Source organism: Prionailurus viverrinus, chromosome F1, assembly GCF_022837055.1.
Source record: "Prionailurus viverrinus isolate Anna chromosome F1, UM_Priviv_1.0, whole genome shotgun sequence".
NCBI classification, from domain to species: Eukaryota; Metazoa; Chordata; class Mammalia; order Carnivora; family Felidae; genus Prionailurus; species Prionailurus viverrinus.
The window spans coordinates 26,665,470-26,687,708 of record NC_062577.1 but is presented as its reverse complement, the minus strand read 5'-3'; the positions used below and the strand labels follow the sequence as shown (position 1 = coordinate 26,687,708).

General features: G+C 43.7%; 1 protein-coding gene across 6 annotated transcripts in view; it reads right to left on the bottom strand.

The window, feature by feature from the left end:
- PTPN14 (protein tyrosine phosphatase non-receptor type 14) overlaps window positions 1-22,239 on the bottom strand; it is a 177,940-nt gene that overhangs the window by 83,947 nt on the left and 71,754 nt on the right. For all 6 annotated transcript variants that reach the window (XM_047841372.1, XM_047841377.1, XM_047841376.1 and 3 more), the window contains exons 2-3: window positions 21,384-21,711; window positions 9,081-9,250 (exon numbers count right to left, since the gene is read on the bottom strand). In XM_047841372.1, coding sequence (XP_047697328.1) covers window positions 9,081-9,250; window positions 21,384-21,557 — 344 coding nt within the window. In that variant the 5' untranslated portion in view covers window positions 21,558-21,711. The remainder of the gene's footprint in view (window positions 1-9,080; window positions 9,251-21,383; window positions 21,712-22,239) is intronic.

Genomic DNA, 22,239 nt, shown 5'->3' with positions numbered 1-22,239 from the left:
CACACTCTGTCTCTTAAAAATAAACATTAAAAAAAAAAAAAACTATTTTGGAATCAATGACTAAGTGAATTAACAAATTTATCTTTGGAAATCAAGAAACCCACAAAGAATGCAATTAGGACCCTTGCTTAAGAAACTGAATTATTTTCGGGGTGCCTGGGTGGCTCGGTCGGTTAAGCGTCCGACTTCGGCTCAGGTCATGATCTCACGGTCCGTGAGTTCGAGCCCCGCGTCGGGCTCTGTGCTGACCACTCAGAGCCTGGAGCCTGTTTCAGATTCTGTGTCTCCCTCTCTCTCTGCTCCTCCCCTGTTCATGCTCTGTCTCTCTCTGTCTCAAAAATAAATAAATGTTAAAAAAAATTAAAAAAAAAAAGAAATTGAGTTATTTTCAAAATGGCTTAACGGGAGCATGATTTTTGTTTGCTTTCGAAAAGTTCAGGATACATCATCAAATACACATTAACCTATGATTGCAAATGAGGTAATTTTAACACTTTAAAAGCAAAGGTTTTTTGGGTATTCTACCTCACCTATTTGGGGGGAAACTTTGCTTTACGAATGATTAAAACCTACATGAGTACATCTTGCTTTGTAAAGGGTGAAAATCAAATGTCAGGTGCATTAAAGAACCCTAGCATTCCATGAATTCCATGAAGGCTTCTTTTGAAATATGAATGACACTTCTGATCTATTTCCTTCTGAAATTTGGATTTTTCCATTCATTACAGGACACCTACAATGAATAATAATGTCAAGTGATATTATTAAAATATTCTGACTTTTTATTACTATTTATTTTCTCTCCCCTAAAGGGAAAGAATAGTAAAAAAACAAAAAAACCCAAACCCACAGATTATGTTTATGTGTTAACTTCATTTTATTTGTCTACACTTTGTTTTTCTAGTGGCAGTAGGTTGCCTAAATAGCTAACAACATCCCTGCATATCTTGCAAACTCTTTTTCCTGGAGCATGGGGGTTAGAGAGTTGGACAAGAAGCTCCATGTATCTGGAAGACTTGAACAATGAAGCAGTGGCTAAGGCGTACTCTTGATTTAATTAAGAGACACATAAACTTTGCAGAGTCCTTTTTTCACAATAAACCATGAAGAAATCCTAGTTGAGGAATGAGAGGCACTCATCAATCAGCTTCCCTATAGGAGATTAAATTTATTTTATAACAGACTGTAGGATTTTCCAGTGAGTCACGTCCAGGACGAGAAATGGTTACCAGGGTCACGTTTCTATTTTCTTATTTGCATAGATAGCGAACATTTTATTTTTGTTCCAAGGCAGGGTTTTGGTTTTTTTTTTTTTAATTTACTTTTTCTCTTTGATCACACCTGTAACTGTAGACCCAGATCCACCCTTAACTAAGAGTAACTACAAAACGAGAGTAACAACTAACAAGGTAACAACAAAACAAGAAGAAGAGAATGAACAGAGATGCAAGGAGGACACTGTCCTGGGCGGGACTGGCCACTTAACTCACAGGGTCTAGTGAAAAATAAAAATGCTGGGTCTGTGGTTCAAAAATTGTTAGCAACTCCAAGAGGGCCCCAGCAGAGCATTAAGCCAGGGGCAACGGCCTTTCTGAGTACAGGGCTGTGTAATTCACTGCACAGGTCACAGGCCCATGAAGCTGGCCCTGGTTTTCAAAGAGTCTTGCCAGGCCCTCTGGCTTTCACCAAAACAGTGAGAAAGCCTTCTCCAGGAGGTACGTAGGGTCAGCAATGTTCGCTGTAAGGCCAAACTCAAACTGCAATAAATCAAATACATGGAAATGAAATTAAAAGCTGCTTGGAGATACAGCTCTTTGCAAAAGATGTGTACATGTGGAGATGTGTACATTTCACATTCTCTCTGACTGGCAAAGTGCCTAACAGGGAAAGGTGTTTCATAATAGTTGAAATGCAAAATAGTGCAAATGACAGCTAACATTTTCATCAACTAATCTTTTGGGGAGCAGTTCTTCCCTTCAAGACTTTCTCTGCTTATTACAAACAGCCATTTTCCTCTCTTGATCCCATTAAACGATACATTACCCACCCAGAGAATGTTTAAGGTTAAATCCTAGTATCAATGGCATCTTAAAATATCTAAAATATCTGGCAGAAACAACTCTGTTCTCAACTATCAACAGAGAAAAAGAGAGAGAGAGAGAGAGAGAGAGAGAGAGAGAGAAAACAAGTTCCCATTCACCAGCTGGAGCTGGCCAGAAGAGGATTTGCCATTCTCAGCAAATTATATTATCTAAGGCGGACTCATGCTGAATCTTAAGTCTGACTTGAAGGGAGTCCCTATTTCCCAGCCCAAGGGCAAACTTTAAATAGCCATTAAAATGACATTTCAAAATAATAAAAGAACTCAAAGAACCGGAGGAACAAAATAAATGGTGTTGTAAAAGGAAATGGAAACATTACCATAATTAGAGCTTTTAAAAGAGACACTTTAAACATTGGGTGAACGCTGACTTGTTTACAATAGCACTCAAGGCGCATTGCAAGAGCCTAAGCGGGGACAGCACTGGTATTTACAAGAAAGGAAAGGTGAAGAAAGCTTTTGTAAGGTCACTGGAACGACTTCCCGAGACTTAAAGAAAAAAATCAAAATACCATTTTGGCCTTGATGGGAATTGTAAGGTTTCAACTAATTTGGCTTTGCCATCAATGCCATATGCCCAAATATGTAACTGGAGGGAAAGAGCCCCCATGATAGTCTAAAAATTTACTAACCTAACTCCCTTGTCACTCACCGTCACGAAGAAACGCACCCCCCCCCCCCTCTTTACAGTACCTAAACAGTGCAATTTTCAACGTGGGCATTTATTCCCAGTTAATGGAATGACATCTCGTCCAGCAAGTTCTTCCCAGGCAGGAACTTCATTTAACCTTGAAGAATGCCCTATATGGGCCCAAGCAGAGATCGAGTACTTCCTAAGTCCTTTTGATAATAACGGGAAGCCAAACCTAGCGGGCTAGCATTCAGCCTCATGGACCAGTACTTGAGAAGCTGCACAGAAGAACCATGAGCCTAGAAGTAGGGAGCCCTAGTGAGGCTGAGAAGCTCAGAAAACACAGAAGAAGCATCCACTCGACAGAGGGAGCTTGGAACAGGTCCCACAGCCCTGGAATATCCACTAGATGTACCAGATGTGCTAAGCCTGTCCTTGGCGAGGGGAGCAGCTGTGCTGGCTAGAGCACTGGCTTCCTGGTTTTGCTTCTACACAGCCAGGAGGGTGGGCAGCCACCCCCCCAACAGGCAGGCTACAAACCTGTCCTGGAAAAGAAGGAAAGGTCATCTGGTTTCATCAGGACAATCAGAAGATTCTTTGCACCATGCAAATGTACCATTCAACAGTGAGCAGTGCAAAGACGAACATGTTTTGGTGAAAGAAAAGTGTCTGAGAATTAAAAATTTTAGAAACCACAGGGTCAGCAACTTACACTTTGCAGCCTAAATTCGCCCTGAAAAAAAATTACTCTTTTCAACATTTTCTCTTTCGTATTGAAAAAAACTAAACAGGAGCTTCCTCGCTGGAGAGAAGACTTGGAAAAACCCCAGAGCGAAACTAAAAGCGGTAACCTTGGCCAGCACTCTTCTGGCTTCCCCTTGCTATTATTAAGTATCCTTCTGTTTGACGACGAATTTCTCCACCTCTCACAAACCATCTTTCTTCTTTCTGTGGCCAGAAAAATCTGAAAACCCTCTGTTTATACTGAGCCTGTTGCTATGCAAATCATTAAAACACATTACAAAAATCTTTCCTTTGAGTCAGGAGGAGAACATAATGGGGAGAGAGGAATCGCCAGCAAGAGTCCCTTCACTGAACAGCAGAGCTGGTGGAAAGGAATAGGGGAAGCAAAGTGGAAAAAATTACGGTGGTCCCATCCCTTGAGTCATTTTAACCAAAGTGGGAAAACTAACATTTTTAAAGCCCCAAGGTAATGTATCTTAGACTTTGGAGTGGGGCTAACAAACCCTGGTCTTAATCTCTTTAATTCCTATGGTTTCATGACTCATCTTCCATCTGTCTACTAGTGTCCTTTGTATCGGCTTTTTTGCACTTCTGTAAGAATACCGAGATTTTTTTCCTTCCGTGTGTATGCCTATGTGAATTCTCCTTTTGGTATCGTTTGCCTTCTTGTTCAATTATCACCTAAATGTAGGGCTTGAATTGTCCATTTCTTCTCCAATTCAATCATAGTACCTCGGCAGGTTTCCTTCTCTTATGAAGACATTTGTTCTCCGAAAATCATATCCAGATGAGACGAGACACAGTATGTCAAAATTAATGTCAAAAAAAAAAAAAGAGCTTCTCAGTTTTCTACTTAAAAAAATATGGACTTGATCATTTGAAGAAAGTAAATCACCTTGTTGAACAGTGTGCAATCAACATCATTCTCAATTTTTGTTGTGCTGTTCCCAGGACTCTATTAACCTGCAAGTTTTTTTTTTTTTTAATTTTTATTTTTCAACATTTATTTATTTTTGGGACAGAGAGAGACAGAGCATGAACGGGGGAGGGGCAGAGAGAGAGGGAGACACAGAATCAGAAACAGGCTCCAGGCTCTGAGCCATCAGCCCAGAGCCCGACGCGGGGCTCGAACTCACGGACTGCGAGATCGTGACCTGGCTGAAGTCGGACGCTTAACTGAGTGCGCCACCCAGGCACCCCAACCTGCAAGTTTTCAAGGGTGGAACTGTCTGGGGACAAGATATGAAGCACAAACTTTTAAATACATCCTCCTTCCACTGCTATGTATTTGAGATATGTGCGTTCACAAACACCCCATCCCCCCAAACAACCAGAGTGCTAATTCTAAATTCTTTTTCCTTATTCAGAAAGAAGACATGGCCGGGCCCTACTAATGCTATAGAACCTGTTTTCTTCTCAAATAGAAATAGCCAAACCTTTGCCAACATGTGTTGGGTGAAAACGAGTTTGGTTGGCTCCAGACAAAGGCTTACTTTTTAAGCACAGATGGCTGAATGGTTGCCTCCTCCGAGGGCTTGCCCACAGTGAAAGACGGATTCCTATTTCTAATCTATGCAAATATCTTACTCTGCGGGGCATCACAAAGACTAACTGTTTTGTGTCAGACACTGCAGATCCCAGGTGCAGCACATCTCCACCTCAGACGCCTGGTAACACGGGCAACAGCAAATGGCTTAAGAGTTAGTCACTAACCCGCTCCTAATGAATGTTGTTGGGGCCTTCTGTGAAACATTCCTCTGGAATCCTGCCCTATCACCGCTGCTTCTCCTTGGCTGCTCTGCCTGGAAGACAGTTTCAGTATTCAGTTTGGACCCTGATGCTTCTAAAACCTCCCAAGAAGGCTCAGATCCCCACAGGCTCCTAAGGAGCCCTGGTAGCATTCTTCACCTTGAGTTCAGCTCATTTATTTGTGTCCAACATCAAACCCAGGAACCTTGCTCATTTTAAAATGTCATTCTGTCCAAACCAGGGCTCCTTTGCACTCCAGTCTATATGCCTACAACCCATGGTACAGCTCACGAATCACACCCGGGTCACTTCCCAAGTATATGTCATTCTCTCTCCTCCTTCTCCATCAATTCTCCTTTCTTTACTTACGCCACTTCTCTCGCTTATTTTCTCATCTCCCCAACTAAAGTCTTTCACTTGCTCTGATGTCCCTTGGCACATTCCAGTTTTAGGGTTCCTTGGAGCAACAAAAATTTCTGTAATGCTGGAAAAAAACCCCACAAAACCAAAAACCCCCAACTCCTCATGCTAACCTAGCTCCTAACTTTAAACGTTCTTTGCCATAAAGAGAAGGTCATACCTAACATATATACAGTTTAGTTCCATGTTTAAGCCTAAAAAATGTCCTTCAACATTTTGTTTTCTTTGTTAGTTTTTCTGATCAAATGACAATAACAGAGTTTGCTTCAAAAACCTCGGCTGGAAAAGATTTCATTCTCTCCTTATCAAAGTTCATCTTAAATGAACCAAGCTAACTGAGCAAAAAAGAAATTCTAAAGGAAAAGGAAAGAAGTCCTACCGAATCTCCAGTCTCAATAACCCCTACCATCAAAATTCCTACTTTATAACTCAAATTTTTGAGATTTAAAACACTTTTTGTTTCAGCTTGCGAATGCAAATATTGACAGTCAAATAATCTGGCATTAAGTTTACTTACCTGGAAAATCTAAAACCGCAAAGAGCTTCAGAGGTTAACTAATTTGTTAATTACCAAGTCGGGATGAAAATCAGAACCACCCGAAGAATATCATTTATTTTAAACAATATATGCGCCTGATCCACAGCCCTAGACATTTCAATTTAGACTTCTGTTACAGCCCTAGAATCACATTTATAATAAATGCTCCAGGTAATTACAATATAGCAAGCCCTGGTCTGTTTGAGAACCACTGATCTAGTCCAACATCCTACCCAATATGGCGGTCTCCTCTCCAAGACACCACCCCATCTACCCACTCAGTGCCACAGCACTTCCATAAACCAGGGCACTCACCCTGTTATAGGTGTGCTTGCGCCACCTTTTATGGCTTTACTTATTAGAAACTGTGTTCTTATGTTGAGCCAAATAACCAAAGTCTTTCAACTCCTTGCACTTCACTTATTATTGGCCCAAATTTTGCACTCCAGAGTTAACATAGAATTCCCCCCCACAAGAGAGAGAGAGCAAGAGAGAGGGAGAGAGAGAATCCCAAGCAGGTTCCACACTGTCAGTGCAGAGCCCGACGTGGGGCTCAATCTCACAGACCATGGGATGGTGACCTGAGCCGAAACCAAGACTTGGACACTTAACTGACTGAGCCACTCGGGGGCCCTAAGCCTTCATTTTTCTAAGCTTAAACAACCTTTTTTAACTTCATAAAGGACAATTTCTGAGTGCCTTACCTTTTATTTCAATTTCTTCTACTTAACAACTGACCTTACAGAATAAGTCTGTCTAGAGTAACAACACTTCGTTTTTTTCCTACAGACTGAACTTAGCCCAATATGTTTTAATTTATAGTCTGCGTTTCCTCCTTGTTACCCACTGCCTTGCATTTCACAGTCCAAGAGCCATGAATCAGCAAGTACTTATTAACCTAATGCCGTGTTCCCGACACTGTGTGAAGTAGTCAAGGAAGATTCAGAAGCCAGTGGAAACTGTCCCATTTGGAGGAGTTAATAACTTCATGCACAGAAAAGAAACTACATAAGTGAAAAAAAACGGAAAACAGTGCACAACAGTTTCCAACCAAGTGCTTCAAATGAATGATACCTGAAAGATGGAACACAGGTTTTCTGGTCAGGCTGTGAGCTATATCATGGCCTCTGCTGACAGAAATACCACCTATTTAATAATAGTTTTTATTTTAAAAAGAAAAAAAAAGAAGATGGAAACTATCACCTTAAAATGGACATAAAAATTTGGGGGCGCCTGCGTGGCGCAGTCGGTTAGGCGTCCGACTTCAGCCAGGTCACGATCTCGCAGTCCGTGAGTTCGAGCCCCACGTCAGGCTCTGGGCTAATGGCTCAGAGCCTGGAGCCTGTTTCCGATTCTGTGTCTCCCTCTCTCTCTGCCCCTCCCCCGTTCATGCTCTGTCTCTCTCTGTCCCAAAAATAAATAAACGTTGAAAAAAAATTAAAAAAAAAATTTTTTAAGTGCTTCCTATTTTAAAATCTTGGGGCACCTGGGTGGCTCAGTCAGTTAAGCATCCGATTCTCAGTCTTGGCTCAGGTCATGATCTCAGGGTTCGTGGGATCAAGCCCCAAGTTGGGGTCCTTGCTGTCAGCGTGGAGTCTGCTTGGGATTCCCTCTTTCCCTCTCTCTGCCACTCCCCCTTACACACACACACACACACACACACACACACACACACACACTGTCTCTCTCTCTCTCTCATTCTCTCAAATCAACTTAAAAAATTTTTTTAATAAATAAAATAAAAATTTTAAATCTAAGAAACCACACATGCAATAATCAAATACAATATTCCTACTTTGCAGTGTGTTATTGGTACTGCTTCCTAGTACTCTGAATGCCATGAGCCAAGAAAAACGTGGAAAGTAGAAGCTTGATGTAATTCTCCTTATTACCAGAAAGAACCATTTGATGAGAAGACAACCCCTCCGCATATTTTAATGGAAAACTCTTACCAATAAGCGAACCGTACTAACACCAACCAACACCAACTGCTTCATTCATGGAATCACTGACTATGAGACTTTAGAAACATGCAAACCCCTCACTTTACAGATAAGGGAAAAATACCACTTCACAGATGGCAGGTGGTTTCTTCCAGGCAAGACAGCCAATGAGCAGGAGGGTGGGACCAATTCCAGGTCTCCTCTCTACCGACGGCTCCCTGTCTCCTCCTATTATGACCCAGGACAAGCAAAACTCTCACCCTTCTCAACATTCTCCTCAACTCTGCTCCCATCATTAGTATGTTTTTAATCCTGAAATCCAAAGTCTGATGCTACATTTTGCTTGGGAGCATATTAAGGGCAAGAGTAGAACAAAGAAGTATTAGGTGGTTAATTCTTTTTTTTTTTATGCTTATTTTTTTTTATTTTGAGAGAGAGAGATTGAGTGAGCGAGCAGGGGAGGTGAAGAGACAGAGGGAGAGAGAGAGAACCCCAAGCAGGCTCCATGCCATCAGCACAGAGCCCGATGCAGGGCTCAAACCCACAAACCGTGAGATCACGACCTGAGCCGAAACCAAGAGTCGGATGCTCAACCAACTGAGCCACCCAGGCGCCCCGTAGATGGTTAATTCTTTATTAAATTCTAGCCCATCTACTCTACCCATAGACCCCAACTAATCCTTCTATGCTGCCAGGCACAATGCTCTACTGACTCAGGATCACTGCTACCTGACTAGCATCATAGGGAGCCACCAGGGTTGGCACCACGGATTCAAACAACGATTCTAAAGCTGCGAAGCAACTGGTAAACAATCCCCAACTACTCCACCCTCCCCCCCACTACACCCACCTACACCTACACACCCCCCCAAATCAGCCAGCTCATCTACTTCACCTGAAGCCTCACAGTTGATCCACGCCCTTATGCACAACCCAGAAAAAAAATGCACCTACCTTGTGGCCTCCTGCTGAAGCCATGACACATTTGGCACATAGAACATGACTCCGAAGAAAAGCAGAGGCTCGTTAGCAAATTTGTCCAGATGTTTCTTCAGAGGTTTCTCCAGCTCCACCCATCGTGCTTGCTGGCTCTTGCTGAGAAACCAAAGGCCAAAGTAGTGTGTCTAGACGAAAGAGTAAAATAGCATCAGTCTATGTTTATCAGGGGTACCCCCAAGACTGCACAGGAGAGCAAGACTCTGACGCCCTACGCCACGTTTGGTTTCCCAGTTCGGACACGAGGATCCAGCATTTACTTTCTGACTTTAGGACAGGCCAAAAGAAACCACATGCACACAATCCACAGGGGCTATCCGATATAGTACCCATAGCCATCGCTGCTGTTGGTACATGTGGGTACTGATGCACCGGTGTTTGGGAAGGGGGTGGGGTGCAGGGGTGGGGACAGGGTTGGCTTTTTTCCTACGCTCTCAAGGCCGACTTTCCTGTGGCTTCTGAATGCCTCGTGATCTCACGTGGAACATGCTGGCAAAGGCAAACACAGTTCTTGCACCTGCTGCAAAGTAACTTGGTACTCAACTCCTAAGACAAAACCTTCTGCCAAATGAAAGCTTCCACATTGCAGGATATTTCCATACAGTACCAGATTTCAACGGAAAATTGATTCACTCCTTTTGAGTTTTAATGAAGTACTTTCAAAAACATCAGCCTCGACCACTTCATTATACATGAACTGCAGCAAATCTCTCCCCCATATCAAGCTTTGAGAATGGAAGGTTGTCTTCGCAGCTGCCAGGGGAGCCCCTGGTGGCTGTTCTTGGCAGATTATGGTGGGATTTGATAGATGAAAGTAAGATTTTCACCCTTACACTTGAAGCCTCAACCAGTTTAGTTTTGAACAACGTGCTAAATGATTAAAACAGGTACTTTTATGCATCCAATCTTGTCTTTGTATTAATTCACACTAGGATTTCAGGATTAGCACAACAATCACCAAAAAATAGATCACCGCTTTTGAAATTTTCTTTTATATTTCAATTATAGCTTAGCACAGTTTACAGCACACCTGGAAATTTGCCTTCAAAAGAACGTTTTCATTTCGATGTTTAATTTCCAAAGGCATTCTTGTGCTGATGTTCCCACTCCAGCTGGCTGTCCCATCAGCAGTATCACAGATCAATCCCTGACACAACCCTACCAAAGTCTGTACCAGAAGTCTTGATTCTGACTTCCCTAGAAAACCAGGCATGTCCTTGCCTACTTAAGGCTACAGACCAAAACACTCTCAAGGATATTTTCAAATGCATGTACTTTCAGATGGGAGCAATGATTTCCCCAGCTTTGCTCCATGATGTTTTAAAAACGTTTTTATTTATTTTTGAGAGAGAGAGCACGACCAGGGCAGGGACAGAGAGAGAGGGAGACACAGAATCCGAAGCAGGCTCCAGGCTCTGAGCTGTCAGCACAGAACCCAATATGGGGCTTGAACCCACCAACCATGAGATCATGACCTGAGCTGAAGTCAGATGCTTAACTGACTGAGCCACCCAGGTGCCCCTACTCCATGATGTTTTAAAGGGCAAGCTCACATAAGCAATCTATGCATCCCTTGAGCAACAGAATGCCAACACACAGAACCAAGGTTATAGCTCCATCAACTTGGACAAACTGCCTGAATTCTGACCCTATTTTGTTCGCTTCCCAGCTTCGGTGAGCCTGGTGGTTGTTCTACGGTGACTGATGACGTAGAGGAAATGAAATGCGGCTGAGTAGAAAGAAGACGAGCTGTGAGGTCTACCCACCTCCGGGCGCTTGCATTCACTGTCCTAATAACCCTATACAAATTCCTGAGGCTCCAGAGGGTCAGAGCTCCCATCTCTAAGACGGGGTCGTACTGCTATCATGCACAGGCTGTGAGGGGTATCAGGGACATCGTGTCTGTCCACTGTGCGCATGGCACGTGTAAATTAACTGCTTCGGGAATGGTGCTCTCTGTGGCTGCTACTATCATTATCAATCATCGTCACCATCGGTAAATGAAAGCAGGCAAGCCTCAAGAAATCTTTTTCATCAGCACTCCTGGCATGCCTATGAACCACAGAATTAGAGGATAGAGGTTACCTGGAGATAAATGAAAAAAAGCAGGCAAGAGTAGAAGCTGGAAGGCCCGTAAGTAACATAAAAACCTAAAAGATGTAGGAAGAAAAATCATCACAAAATTGTCCCTCCGCTCAGATGTGCTTTAGTCTTACAGGTGTTTATGGGACACTGGAACATCGCTCTGACGCTGTCCTAGGGGATCTATGATGTAGGCTTAAGCTAACCTTAAAATGAGGTAATCTGGGTACTTAACAGACCGTCTGAAAAGGGCCCAAGGCAGTTCTGCATTATACTGAATTCCAAATGGACACAGTGTTGTGTAAGGGTATGTCACTGCATTTTGGGTGGCTAGGAATGAGTCTGCATATAATAAATGAGGTAATATATATAAACAGTGACATGCTACGTAACAGTTATTTTCTTTGGAAAAGAAGCCCTTTTATAAGCCTGGGTGGAGAAAGGGAGGGACAAGCTTTGCAGTTGCTTAACAGGCCAGCCATGATTTATTAACTTTCACTAAAAGCAGTCCTGACATTAGAGGGTATAATTTCATGATCATACTTCATTCAAATTACAACAGTCACTCAAATTAGTAACATTCAAATTAGAAACGGTCCACATTAAATGCATAAACATCCTATAATCAATTTTGCCAAAAAAAAAAAAAAAAGAGTTTTGGTTTTTTTTGCCCCCCAGAGGACACAGACTACCTGAGTGAGCTACCATGCATTTATCCAATGGAGTAACTATATTACTACAATATTACTACTCAAGAAATGGGGTGTCCAGCATAAGGCAGAGCTGAGAGAGGCAGGTAACCTGGAAGATACAGTTCCTACCTAAGAGGCCAGAATAACCAGTTTTAGAAGCAATGAACTCAGGGGCGCCTGGGTGGCTCAGTCGGTTAAGCCTCTGACTCTCGATTTCAGCTCAGGCCATGATCTCACGGTTTGTGAGAGCGAGCCCCACATCGGGCTCTATGCTGACATTGCGAAGCCTGCTTGGGATTCTCTCTCTCCCTCTCTCTGCCCCTCCCCTGCTCGCGTGCATGCTCTCCAGGGCGCTCTCTCTCTCAAAATAAATAAATAAACATTTTTTTTTTTTAAGCGCTGAATTCAGTTATCTGGTGGGAAGGAAAATCCATTTACGAGATCCCTAACCCCACACCATTTTGTGAAGCTATGCCCAAAGTCACCTTCTCTATTCCCACCCTGCCACCCCCACCCCATTCTTCCTCTAGCTATATCCCTGCCCTGGAGTATTCAACAGAGGAGAAAGACTCTGTCTCAAAGTTCTTAGCCTGCTCTATTTAAGTTCACGATGCAGCACGAGTTTATTCTGCCGTATCTTACGCAGTGCCTCTCAGGAAATAGCATCAGAAACTAACCTCTCACTTAAACCAACAAGTGCATCAATCAACTTCCTGTGTATTAGCCAAGGGACCATTAATCCCCTCAGGCCCAGCTGAGACCACACCAGGCTGGTTCATAATTGACTTGCCATCAACTCCAGCTGAATTCTGAAAGCTGAGCTTCCCTGCTAACCACTGCCCCATGATTTAGGAGAATGTGGTAGATGATTCCAAACAGAAACCACCTCCTCCGTGGCCAGAAAGATCCCATCATATTGCCCGAGTACATACCCCCAAACAGTTTTGTTTAATCTCTGAAGCTCCAAACATCAGCCAGGTCTGGCGAACCCTCACGATACCTCTGGGTGAGCTATTAATCCCATTTTATTTCTCTAGTTTTCTTTAGAAAATGGGTCTGGTTACCTTGAATTCTGCAGTGAGCTCACTGCAGTGAAGAAAAAAGCAGACAGACGAACTGGTGCCCAGGGAGAGGAACCCCATCTGTGAATCAATGACTAAAAATGCACTACTAAGAAACAGTGTAAGGAAAGACGCACTAACATGACATTTTCATAGGAGTAGTTTCCTGGTCTATTTGCTTTGGAGTTTCTCATTTTAACACAGGAAGCATAAATGTATGCGCGCACTCAAAAATATGCTAGTTTCTTAAGCGGCAGATTTGTGTGTGAATATTTTAGTGCCAAAGTAAGATCCAAGCACCAGGAAAAAGATTCTAGTGAATAAAGGCCTTTAAAAATAGTCTGGGGGTGTTCTGATTTGTTTGTTCATTTATTTGCAGAGATAGTGGAATCCCCCACGTTAGCTGTGACTAGGGGAAGATTCTTTTTGAGGATTTTGCTTTTCCAGTTTTGTGACCAAAGACGCATCTTTCATGCTATCTGCAAGGGTTACAGATGCTGTCTTGGCAATGGCCAGGGATTAAATCCATGATCTTATCTCAAGCGTTTTGAAGAGTTAATCATCCAGAAGCAAACGTTTAAAATATCTTGCATTACGCTGTAATTGGTTGCCTGTCATACCCAGTGCTTCAGTTGTAAATTAAGGAACAGAGAGTTGGTGTAGCTCCACATAAAATATACAGGAATTACATACAGGCATTAAAACTTTCACTGAGGCATGGAAAATACTTCAAAAGATGACTATAAGCAGGCTCTGAAACGGCACTTCACGCTATTACATTCCAACGGCTTTGGAAAATAAACCACTATACATCAGTCGGATGACTGTAAAAAAACAACTTGTGTGCAATCAACCTCTACTCTGGGTAGGTCTGGGATTTCTGGAACTGACACGTCTATAATTAACAACTGCACCCCCTTCATTTTCCTAGCCAATCTTTCACAAAAGTAGAGGAAAAGACACTGCAGAGTCACATCGACCCAAGAAGCAAACCTCATAACCAAGAAAAAAAAAAAAAATCACTCTTCTGAGGCTGTACAGCTCACTCAAAATATACAAAAAGATGAAGACTTACGAGTTAAGACGGGGGAAATTACTTCACCTACAGTCTCTTGTATCTAGAAACCAGACACGGGTGCCAGGTTGCCTCAGAGAACGGACGTTAAGCTAGTAAGACTTCACGTTATAATCTTTATACAGACAAAAAGCAATACAAAATTCAGAGACCAGACATCTCTCCCGCAGTCTTCTTCAGCTGATTCTTAATCAATGTTATTTTAGTCCACTGCAAATACAAACGTATATGGATACGGGGAAGCAGGCTCCAAAACACAGCAATTTCCACTATTATCAGACAGGGCCAGGAAATGAAGTATTCCATTTAACCGAATTCTCTTATAATTGCACATTACGTTGTTACCAATGCCCAAAAGATTAGCATAAAATCAGACCATAGATATATCCTTAATGTAAGTTCACTTAAGCTAGTCAAGATTCAGTATCTTTATAAACTCTAGCTGTTATGAGAATAGCAAAATGTGGGACATTCCTACTGTGCCCACAGCTTGGCATAAATCACCTTTGAGTTCAAACGAAAATATAAATTTGCAAAAGAACAAGGGGATAAATCTGAGGACAATCACCCACCCTATGAAATGATCAGGGATTCTTTTTTAGGCTCCTTTAAAAACCAGAGCTGTCAGTCTAGTCTTAAGGGAGGTCCAAGAGTTATCGAATTCAGCATTCTCAAGAATAGATTCTCTGTCTTGAATAGAGTTTAACTATGAAGGTACCTTTGTGAAATTACTTATTCTTCCTCCATTTATGATTCTCTAATTAAAAGCAGAGTCAGGAGTATCCCTCAAGAAAATAATTCTAGCAGATTTCTATATTTTATTAGAATCCTTTATATTCCAATAAAATTCTTGATAGTCATTATTACTATTAACATGGCCTCCTTGCCGCTCCTAGCACTCACTGTTTAGTAGAAATATAACGTAAGCCACATCTTCAACTTTAAATTTTCTAACAGCTACATTTAAAAAGTACAGAGAAATGAAATTAATTTTAAATTTCATTTAAAATAGTGTATTCAAAACAGTAGGCTTCCAACATGTAACTAATATAAAAATGATGAGATAGTTTAACTTTTTTTTCATGCTAGATCTTCAAAATCCGATGTGTATTTTCATACTTACCGCACATCTCAGTTCAAACTAGCCACACTCCAAGTATTCGATGGACACATGTGGCCAGTTGCTATCCTAGTGGACTATACAATCTTAATAACTATTCAAGGAATTGAAAGAGTTTTGGCTCAATGTATGATCACGGCTTCTAATAATTCAAGCCATCTAAAAATGAAACCAACAGATTTATAAAAGGGTCAGAGCCCCATCTTTGGAAGGGTTGTGTCACAGTCCAGAGAGCCCATGTGATGTGTCACAGAGAAGACTGCCATATTGAGTGCCTCCAAGTGCCAGGCTCTGTAATACTAACAACTAACAAAACTAACTCTTTTAACCCTTCCAACAACTCATGGAGGTTGCTACTTTACCGTCTCCATTTACAGATGAGGAAACTGAGGCACAGAGCAGTTCAGTAACTATCCAGGATTACACTGGTGATAAGCGGCAGAGGCAGGACTCAAAGTCAGGCAGTTCTCACAGCCATGAAACCTGCTGCTTCTCTGTGCAATTATTTTTAAAATGTGAGAATTAGTCATAAGACACATTACGTTAACTACTCCTATCTTATCCCAGGTCAGTGATTCTCAAACTGTATTGGAAGGTAGGAAGGCCACAAGGAGCCGGGGTTCCAGATAACCATCCCCTCTGCAAACATAACAGCTCTGTTTTTTCCACTTAAGTTCCACCTAACATCTCATTTGGAGAAATAGGTGACATCCATTAATCCAAACGTGTTTTAACTATATTCTGAGCCTTGTCATCTTACGTCTTTCCCTTAATAAAAGTTCCTTGCCAGAAATTCATACCCAATTTTTTTTCTGAACTTAAAATAATTAAAAAAAAAATTTCCTAAGCAGTTCATTTTATTTCCCGTAGCCAGGTTATTAAGTTCACCCAGCTAGCATCTCTGTCCTTCCTGTCACCCCAATCCTCATTCTCTTTCTGCTATTTGGTTCTTTTCCGAAAATGCAAGGTGTTCATGTCAGTCACACTCTGCCTTGAAGTCCTTAGATGTCTCCCCATCTCACGGCAGCATTTTATTCTCCAAACAATTCAAAGAGGATTTTACAGAAGGCTAAAATAATTGTGAAACACTGAGTTTGACACCTTTAAAAAAAATAGCATTTATGGAGGTGTTTCCCAAAGCATTTTACTACACTCCTTTCTGCCACTACACATGCCCAGGAATTCGAACAGTGGAGGCAGCCTGCCTGGGGTTGAGGACAAGCCCAGTCACGGCCAGAAGGTCATCCTGTGCTGTGATGGCCCCGTCTGTAACATGGAGACGGCCAGAGAAGCCACTGCACAGAGTTGAAATGAGAATCAGATGAACTGATATGGGGAGGGCACTCAGCACAGTATGTGACATTAAAAGTTGGAGATTTATTTTAATTATTCTTGTGACACATTTTAGACACAATGTCCTACAGGATCCAGTTAAAACTCCCTGGCTAGATACATCAAACCCTTCAAAAGCAGTCTCCTGCCTGCCTTTCTACACTCCTACCCTCCCCTGCCATGACCTCTCCACCCACCCCTCCACCCACACACACACATACACACACACACACACACACACACACACACACAAACAGATCAGTGCAAAATGAACTCTGCCCTTCCCTGAAAATTCCATGTGCTTTCCTGTTTCTGTACCTCAGCACGGACTGTTCCCTTTGCTTTGTTTCTTGTTTGTCCTATTCTCTAAGCTCTAGGGTTTCTGGGATCGGGGACCCTCTCATGTTCAGCTTCCCTTGGGGCTTGATTGTATTTGCTGACCCTACGAACCAGGTCTGGGTTCTCTAAATGCCATTTGAAATGGCAGCACATCGATACATTCAAAACCAGATGTGAGCCTCATAAAGTCTACCATATGGATACATGTCATTATACATTTGTCAAAACCCACACAATGAACACCACCAAGAGTGAACCCTAATGTAAACGATGGATCAGGGTGATGATGATGTGTTAATGTGGGCTCATCGCCTGGAACACATGTTCCACTCTGGTGTGGGGGAGGGGATAGGACTGGGGGGGGGGGTGCAGGAGGTATGTTCCACTGCGTTCCACTCGGTTTTGCCATGGAGCTAAAACAGCTTTTAAAAATAAAATCCATTTTTAAAATGACTAAATGAAGTGGCAAAACACAAATTATAATTAATGTAGATCAAGAATTAAATCAAAGTTAATTTTCTTTTCCTAAGATAAAGCTCTTAAAATGTCTAGGATACATCTACAGAACACTTCTAAATTTTTGTTTTTAATGTTTAATTATTCTTTTTTAAATTTTTTTAATGTTTATTTATTTTTGAGAGAGAGACAAGTGCAAGCAGGGGAGGGTGAGAGACACAGGGAGACACAGAATTCAAAGCAGGCTCCAGGCTCTAAGCTGTCAGCACAAGAGCCCAACGTGGGGCTTGAACCCACGAACCATAAGATCATGATCTGAGCACAAGTCAGACGCTTAACTGACTGAGTCACCCAGGCCTCCCAATGTTTATTCTTGAGAGATAGAGAAAGACAAAGCACAAGCAGGAGAGGGGCAGAGAGAGAGGGAGACACAGAATCTGAAGAAGCTCCAGGGTCTGAGCTGTCAGCACAGAGCCCGATGTGGGGCTCGAACCCACAGACTGTGAGATCATGACCTGAGCCAAGGTTGGACACTTAACTGACTGAGCCACCCAGGCACCCCAACTACAGAATCCTTCTAACAGCAAAGCCAAATACCCACCAGATCTGAGTTCCAAGCCTTAATAAAGACTCAACATTCTGTTGTATTTTAGATAGATTTCCACTTTCTCCTCTCAAGCTCCATCAACTCTACTTGGAAAATGACCCAAATACAAAAAGAAAGTCAAGCGAGTAGAGCAGACCCCGTGTCCATCCCCTCCTCCTCCTGCTTCTGGGGAAAGAATGCACTCCTCCTCCAGGTGTGTGTGTGCAAATGAAGAACAAAGTAGGAGGTTGCATGATCTCATCCTCTCGTTTGAAAGTAGCTATAGCATTGTTTCACAAAAGGCCATACCTTCCATGTCATCTGTCACAGAACAAAAGCATACAATCAAAAAAAAAAAAAAAGAAAGTGATTTGCTCTAATGTGAATGCACCCATTTAGAGCATGTCAAAATAAAGCCAGCATTAAATGTCAACCCCACCTTCGCATTAGAAGATCAATCACACTGCAACAGACACGTGACAGCAGAATCCAGACTTCACTGCTTTGTCTTTTGTGACAACACAGTTGTGGGCTAATCCGGGTCTGACCTTTGCCCTCTCACTGAGAGAAGCAATACTCTGCTGAGAGTAATTATTACCGTCCACATCTCCAGACCCACCTCCGCATGCACCTTAGACTCTGCCTGGGGATTCACAGAGATGCCTTCTTGGCCCCCAAGAATGGCACCTGCTTTTGCATCCTTGGATCTTCAAGACTCCAGTTCCCCCGGCCCTGGATGGCCTTGCTTTCTTTGCCACCTGCTGAAGTACTGTGCATCCTTCAAGTCCCCGTTCAGAGAGTGACGGCTCTGTTCATCCTTCACTGAAACTTCCTCCCCCCCCCCCCCCCCCCCCCGGGGCCACAGTGGTCAGCAGCACAGACTGTGTACTGTACAAGTCTAAGAAGAGCTACTGCCTTTCCGGCCTGTACCTGCATTGCATTTTAGCATGGATTGCATTTAATCTTGTGTTGTTGTTTTTTTTAAGTTTATTCATTTATTGAGAGAGAGAAAGAGAGAGAGTGGGGAGGGGCAGAGAGAGAAAGAGAATCCCGAGCAGGCTCCACCCCGTCAGCGCAGAGCCTGATGAGGGGTTCAAACGCATGAACCGTGAGATCATGACCTGAGCCAAGACCGAGAGTCGGGTGCTTAACCGACTGAGCCACCCAGGCGCCCCTAGATCGCATTCAGCGTTAACTGCTTATTTAAATGCTGGATTCCCCGGGGCGCCTGGGTGGCGCAGTCGGTTAAGCGTCCGACTTCAGCCAGGTCACGATCTCGCGGTCCGTGAGTTCGAGCCCCGCGTCAGGCTCTGGGCTGATGGCTCGGAGCCTGGAGCCTGTTTCCAATTCTGTGTCTCCCTCTCTCTCTGCCCCTCCCCCGTTCATGCTCTGTCTCTCTCTGTCCCAAAAATAAATAAACGTTGAAAAAAAAAATTAAAAAAAATAAATGCTGGATTCCCCTACTCACCCGTGCATATCTTGAAGACAAAACTACACCTTATTTTTCTTCCCTCATCAAGTCCTAACACAGCGCCTGGCACATTGCAGTTGCTCAAGATTTTCTTCAATGAAAAATTTTCAAGACTCTCAAATTGGGACGGTTGTCAATACTAGATGCAGCACTATGCATTTTCCATACTGTATCTCTTTTAATATTTACAACAGTCTCATAAGATAAGTAAGGTTATCATTATTTCCACTTTATTGGTGAGAAAACCGATGCCCAGAGAAGCACAGTAACTTTTCCAAGGACACCTAACAAATGACACAACTATAATTTGAACCCAAGTCCAGGAGGCCAAAGACCGAGCCTATAACTCCTTCAGCACGTGCTCTACTGTCTCCCAGTATATGCAAAGAATAGTTACTCCCCCGTGAGTTACAGAGAATATTCAAAAGTGGAACCAGTGCATATCTTTCGTAAACGATCTAGAACGAACATTTTCACAAGAAATTTAGACCAGTCTCCTAACCAACCAACCTCCAGTATTAAGGTTTTTCCTTTATGCCCATGCACATGCATATTTTTAAATATGTATACCCCAATGTGCTACTCATAAGCCAAAAGGAACCAGCTCTCAACGGGCAAAGGCAGCACCTTTTCCATGTTTATTTTGCTGGGTCAGCTACCAAGCCACATGTAGCTGTGCGACAGGAAAGTCTCCCTATACAGGAAAAGAAACTTCAAAGGAAGCTCTGATCACAGAAACCGAAGTATAAACATGAAGACCGGCAGGAGACAGAAGGACTCAGGTGAAACTGTCCCCAAGAATACAACAGTTGGCCTGTGGAGGATGCCAAGGGGAGAAGAACTTCCCCGACCCCAATTCCTTTGTGCATGTGGAAGAAGGTGGGTCATGAGGGGTGTGGAAGACATCAAACACCATCACCTCCAGAAGGCACCACCTCCCAAACCAGCACCCTGAGGTAATGGGCAATGTGGTCACAGGGCCCAGGACAACCACAGAGCTTTTCCTGCTCCTCAAATCTCAGGGGCTTGCAGTCCCTTCTTCGCTGGCAACCACTGAATCATACCACCTGACCCACTGGCCACTCTGCCCCGGGGCTCTCAGGACGCATATGCGTGTGCAGGGTTCTCACCAAAGAATTAAGACTGGAAGACTAAGGGCTTGCTTCTTATAAAGGACATACTGTCCTAGGAGAGTTCCTTTTAGAGAGTGATAACATGACTGCCTTCATGGTCAACCCTGGCTTTGTTTAAGCCCAAAGAAGTCTAGGAATGCCTGGGTGGTTCTGTCGGTTGGGTGTCCAACTTCGGTTCAGGTCATGATCTCACCGTTTGGGAGTTCGAGCCCCATGTCGGGCCCTGTGCTGACAGCTCAGAGCCTAGCCTGGAGTCTGCTTGGGATTCTGTGTCTCCCTCTTCCTCTACCCGCCCCTGCTCGCGTTCTGTCTCTCTCTCTCTCAAAAATAAATAAACATTAAAAGAAAAAATTTTTTAATAAATAAAAAAACTTAAAACGCTCACAGACAGCAGAAAGAAAACGAGGGTCATGAGGAATCCTGCAAGAAACAAAACACCCATTTTATATGCGCCCACAAAAAGCCTCTCTGGTCATGCTCGCTTTAAATACTTTTTCAATTTTTTCCCCTCTTTGAAGAGGAAAATATAGAAACAAACAAACAAAAACTAAAAGCAGCTGCATCCATCCCCTCTGTGGGCGTTTTCTCCTAGATGTTCAGCTGGAATGCCAACCCGCTCCACGGCTGTAAAGAGAGACAATGACTTTGGACGTGACACGGGCCCCCGCCCCCCGCCCAACCTCCTCATAGAAGGTAACAAAAGGGAAGCCGCCACCCCAGGCGGGGTCCTGCTTGTCACGGCACTGGAGCAGGCCTCCTGATCCACTGACGCTGTGAGATCAAGCCTATGCCAAGGACAACAGGATCCTCTTAAACAGGAGGCTGGGACTGCAAAGCACGGCAGGTGCCAAGAGACAGGTGGCCAGTCCCTTGAGTGAGTTCTGGCTCAGATGCCCGCCCACACCCGCTGTTACCTCTCGCAACTCTAGCCTCTGGGCCACGGCCTCCAGGCACTCCTGCCCGGTGCTCTCCACCGACAGCGTGCACTCGATCACATTGCTGTCCAGCAGGCGGATCCGTGTGACAAAGCAGTTCTTGCTCAGGACGTTGTAGCGCCGTGTCCGACGGAGCTTCAGGCCGAAAGGCATGGCTGCGTGGCCCTCGGACGCCGCCTTCCTATCCCGGCGCCCACGCCCCTGAGATGGCCTTAGCAGCTTCGTGTCTGGGTGATGACACTACCGCACGTGCTCCTCCAGACGCCGAGAAAGGTGTCCATGCCCGGTGCGGCGCTGCGGAGGATCGCTGCGAACAGAGAAGCAGCAAGGTCATTGGCTGCAAGGGAGGCTGAGGATGCCGCGGCGTACGACCCGCACACGCGAGCACACGCCCCCGGCCGGCCGGACGTCCACGTTCGAGAACCAGCAAGCTCTGCAGCCCTCAAGCCTCTTGGTGGAGCCCATGAGCTCTACCTGATCTTTCAAGAGGGAGCTGATGAAATCCGTTCGACAGCTGAGGACGCGGAGGATCAGAGATGAGAAGACCTCACCTAAAGACGCACAAGGTGAATGGCAACGTCAGAATTCAAACCAACGTCTATGGGCCTTGAATTCCCATGCTTGTTTCACTGCACCATCCTGTCCACTCAAGAAAGCAGTAGTGGTGGAACTGGAACACTGTGTAACTTCTAAATAGATCCTCTCATTTCAACCTCATTAACAGCCTGATGGCGTAGGCTTTCTGTTCCCCCCCTTTTAACAGGGGAAAGAAGTGAAGCTCGATGATTTACGTGACTGGCTGATCCTGAACTTAGCATCTTATCTTGCTCCTTCT